Source organism: Priapulus caudatus, unplaced genomic scaffold (assembly GCF_000485595.1).
Source record: "Priapulus caudatus unplaced genomic scaffold, Priapulus_caudatus-5.0.1 Scaffold83, whole genome shotgun sequence".
NCBI lineage: Eukaryota > Metazoa > Priapulida > Priapulimorpha > Priapulimorphida > Priapulidae > Priapulus > Priapulus caudatus.
In genome coordinates, this window is record NW_014577144.1 from 72,439 (window position 1) to 77,505 (window position 5,067).

Here is a 5,067-nt window from a genome sequence, read left to right on the forward strand (position 1 = left end):
ACGATGTTGATGTACTATACTACTAATTTGTTATGAGTTTTCCTTTATTTTACAAAAGTGCCTTGGTGCCCTTCTCAAATTTTGAGAGTTGCCTTGGTGCCTTTTAAAATTGCCTCTGTGCCCTTCCATTTTAGAGAAAATTCAAGGCGATTTCTCACATGCCCTAAAAAAATTGCCTTGCCCTTCTCGTCGCTTAATTCGAGCCCTGCATATTATCCAGACTGTCACTTTCTTCAAGTATCTTGCTATTTGTTATACTGCACACTAATAACGATAATTTTATCGATCTGATGTTTGGTTTCCTGCAAGTAGCTTCATCGGATCAAATGAAATGACTAGGACACTGTGTTTGGGATAATGAGACTGCAAGGGATAAGGTACAAGAGTAGCTACTGGTATACCTCTAGGTATAATAGTTTAATCAATTTTTTGCTATTTGAAAAAAATGGGGTTGATGAAAGCAAAAAACAAAGAGTTGGCAAAAAATATATAAATGTTTTTTACACTTTGCTACTGGTAAAATCAGATAAACTACTTACGATCCTTTTTTAACAAAAAACCACAAAAGTTTGACAATAAATTTAATAAAATATATATAATTTGTTTCGCCTAATTATCATTGGCTAACTAAAGCGGCAAATATGCGTGATGGCAGTGGAATTTCAGGCATATAGAAAGGGGAGTGTCTAACACAATAACTATACATGTGTTGTATGGGGGTATAGTGGGTAAAAAAACTTGTGAAATCTTTTATTACTCTCGAAATAGCCGAGTATATTTTTTTGAAGTTGGCAGTGAAATGGTGCTCTTTGATGCAATCGGAGCATGAAAACGAACTACCTACCATTCACCATAGGTGCATGTGCTCCCAATCACCATTTCTTATTTAGCAGAAGGACTTATACATAAGGCCTAAAAAAATAAAAAAATTTAATAAAAAAAACCGAAAATGTCAAGTGTTCAGAGGTGAGGTGAGTACCATATTCTAGGAGTTTGATTTATTTTTTGATTGATAATTGATTTTTGAGAATTGATGATTGATTTTTTTTAATTTTTTAATTTTTTGATAAATTTTTATTTTTTTTTTGGAAAATGGAGGAAAACAAAGGGTCGGCCCCTATTTGCTAGGTAGGGTCGGGTTCTCGGAAACACATATTTTTTTTTAGGCCTAATAGGATATACCACACTACACCACACACCCACCAGGCTCCACCCCCTATAGGTATTCCCCAGCAGAACAATTACTGCCTCTATTATTATTAGCATCATCTGTCTTTTTATTTTGCTCCCTGACTCTAAATGTATGCTATTTAATTCATCACTGTTGACTACACACAAAAAGAGTCGAGGGAGTTTATTTACAGCTGCTGGATTGGTTGAATTTGGTTCACAATATTGCAATTCATGGCTAACGGTATTGTTCTTTTTTTTCTCTCCATTATGAATATATGACATCAGCCTGATGACATCATTATACATGCACGTGTATGTGTATCGTCAAATATGCAGGGCCATGAGCTACATTCTTACAAGATTTGTCTGCTTTCCACTGGGGCCCTCCAGTGAGGCTAAGAGGGTCTATGTCCCCCAGGGTACTGCCGGAACGTCTACCTAATATCTACTATCTGGTACTATCTAATATGCCAGACCGTACCTCGCCTACTCCACTAACGAGTCTAGGAATTCACCTACGCCTACTCCCTAACCCTAATCCTAACCCTAACCATATGAGATATTACCAGGGTATGTTCCGGTATACCGGACCGTACCCAGGCTACGTTCCGGCAGTACCCTGGGGGACATAGACCCTATGAGCTCCAGTGAGTGTTCTACAGTAAATTCTACATGAGTTACCTACAGCGAGGAAGTACTGCATGATTGTCAATGTTGATGTTTTAATTAAAGCACTGCCACTGATTTAATTGTGTAAACGCACGGGTTCGTGCAATTCTGGCTGGCAGTGAGTGGAGAGAGACGAATCTGTGATTGAGATCTAAAAGTAATTTTTGTTTTTCCATTCATGCCGATGTACACGTACACGCGATGCAATGCGGATATAGTGATTTTACGTGAATCAGCAATCGCACCCCCCCAACGTTACCGCCAACAAAACTGGGTGTATTCCTTACACGTACGTTATATACCACAGGCCCTTGGTGGCTCAAGTTTTAAGAAGAGTATAAGAGCGAAGCGGTTACCGCAGCAGGCCCGTAGCCAGCTTTATATTGGGGGGGGGGTTCGTTTTTCAATGTTTGTAATTTGCTCGACAGGGGCGTGTACAGGATTTGTACCAGGTGGGTCTAACCATAACACAAAGTTGCGAGCACGCGAAGGGGGGGTCTGGGTGATTAAAATTTTTAAAATCACACCCCCTCAGATGCGTTTTCTGCGCGAGCAAGGGGGGGTCCGGACTCCCTGGACCCCCCCTGTACACGCCCCTGCTCGGGCGCGAAGCGACCAGGCGAGGGAGCCAAGCGACCGAGCGGGGGGGAGGGTGTGGGATAAGGGTGGTTCACTGTTCACGCCTCCGCACGATGGAGATTTTGCAATTATTACACTAAAATGGAGGCGACCTGAGGTGAAATTTCTTGCAAATTTTCAAAAAAAAAAATTTTTGGCTTGGGGGAGGGGGCTTGGGGGGGGGGGTTCTCGAACCCCCTGAACCCCACCTGGCTATGGGGCCTGACCGCGGTATACCGCTTCACTTTATACTCTTCTTGAAACTTGAGCCTCCAAGGGGCTGTGGTTATACACTCTCTTTTGCTACAGATAAATGTGAAATAAATTCGTTTCTTTGGTGTCTGGACCCTTAGTCCTTACATTATATCGATGACTCATATACTCATATAAAACAGCAAAAAAAATTATTATCGAATTATTCACTAATCGATTCGTATATCACTAGGCCTATATGATTTCTTGTAAAATGTAGTTAGTTGTAGTTTGTACGTACGTAGGGGCTAGGCTATACATGTAAAATCTAAAATGAGAAGTTTTCCATGTGAAACCTGAAGCTCAACTAGATCATACGCCTCTCACATATCTCACAACTGGACTTACCTAATGTATCCATATCCGTATGTGTTAATTATCACTTTGCAAATATACGACTGTTTCATGAAGCGTAAACCGAAAAGTTTGAAAGAGTTTTAGCTCAGTTGCCGATATGCAATCGGAGACCTCCGCCATCGCGCCTTGCTGTACATCCGGGAACCTCGTTTCCCCCCCATCAGCAACATTCCAAATTCCTTTGAAGCATCCTCATCCACTATCACTATCGGCGGCGCCACGTGCCGGCATGACTAAACATCACTCTTGTCTTGAGTTTCTCGTGAATCACGGCGTTGCTGGTTTCAGTTATGAAGCCAACATCGATGCAGAGGGTCAGCACGCCATATAATATCCTTGTAGAAATAAATAACTACACAAAACGGTAAAACCCGAGGATAAAAAACCGCACGGAAGCTTATATTATATGGACCTACACATAGTCGATAAGTGCTTTCTCGGCACGTAGATATCTCGACACATCTGTATAAACAATTGTCGCTTAATAGATTTGAAAGCAAATGCTGGCTGTGGCGATAATAGAAAAAAAACAACCTTACTATGTGTTATTCTGCTACGAACGCGCGCACGTGTATGCAGGCACCTACGAACTTTCTAAAGCTCAGGCAATATTTCGTCGAGAATGTGCTCGCCAGAGGTCACCACTAGACGCATTTTTCCCGCAGCCCTATATGAAATGTTATCAATGAGTAATCACTTCTTCGTCTCTCCTCACAGAGCGAGACTTTCTTTCATACATCTGCGACTCATGCACACACGCATATTCTCTCGCTCAACGGCAAAAAAAGGAACAAGATGACGCATAGCAATTTTACGTGTGGAGAAAATGCATACATTTATTCGTCCAGTGGAAACACCATGCAGTTATATGCTCTGACAGGGAGTCAATCCTAACTACAATTGCTATATATAAGTGCGGTGACAAGCGAAATTCGTGTGATTGTCTGGCGAAACAAGTAGGGCTGGAGGAATAGACGGGGTTGGAGGAACGAGAAGAGATGGGGCACTTCGTTGCCGCCCTAGGTCCCACATCGGCTCAATAGGCGCCAAAAAGCAAATATCAAAAAGATTTCTGCCCTCCTGCCCACGCGTAGTCGATTTTTCTCTCGAGCTTAATCTGAGATTTATTCATGCCTCGTTGTTATCAGAATATTGCGATGTTATAACGTATCTAACCATCTACAATTTGGTAATTACGCGTGGGCATATGAGTGATCATACGTGAAACATATTCCGCAGTGAATTATGATGCACTCACTACATGCGCTTCACTATATCTACTAAATTGAAGAAATTTATTACACCCTAAACGCGATGATTCTACTTCTAACTATTAAACTTGTTACGACACGGTGTTACTAGATACATTACCAGGCGAGAAAATGGGACATTTTCAACATTTATATACGAGCAGGACTTTATTACACAGACACGCAGAAAAACGCGCGCACACACGTACGCACGCACGTACACGCAAACACACACGCACGCACACATACACGCGCACGTGCACAGACACGCACGAAACGTACTCACGCCCACCAGCTCACGAACACACTCACGTCCTCAAGCCCGAATGCACGAGAGAACGTACCCCCAACACATAGGTGCCAACGTGCACGTACACGCTTGAGTGCAAGCACATAAAATTATCTAATATAGTTACTAGTACATCGCAATTCTAAACTGACTACCTATACAGACACTCAAGAGTGTGGCAAACTATATATTAACACAACTACTCGATATTTTTTCAAACTGTAAAAATTTAAAACGCGATTAAATTCGCGATAATGATTGAATAGTAAAATTAATAACATATAGGGCCTACGGTTACAGCATAATTATGTACGAATCGACATTATGCACACATTCCATGCTGATACGAGCCGAGTAGCAATATTGTGATAGCAGTCATATGAGTACCGAATTGTCTATATTCAGGCTGGTACAGGAGATAATTTGCATATTTTGTCACGTGGTTTGTGTTATAACCAA

At 41.5% G+C, this 5,067-nt stretch overlaps 1 protein-coding gene across 1 annotated transcript in view; it reads right to left on the reverse strand.

Moving 5' to 3' along the window:
• The window catches only part of LOC106804687 (muscle calcium channel subunit alpha-1-like), a 55,637-nt gene extending 52,449 nt beyond the window's left edge, over positions 1 to 3,188 (reverse strand). Inside the window, exon 1 of the mRNA XM_014805964.1 lies at positions 3,061 to 3,188. Within this exon, the coding sequence (XP_014661450.1) occupies positions 3,061 to 3,073 (13 nt within the window). The 5' untranslated portion in view covers positions 3,074 to 3,188. The remainder of the gene's footprint in view (positions 1 to 3,060) is intronic.
• Between the last annotated feature and the right edge of the window lie 1,879 nt (positions 3,189 to 5,067).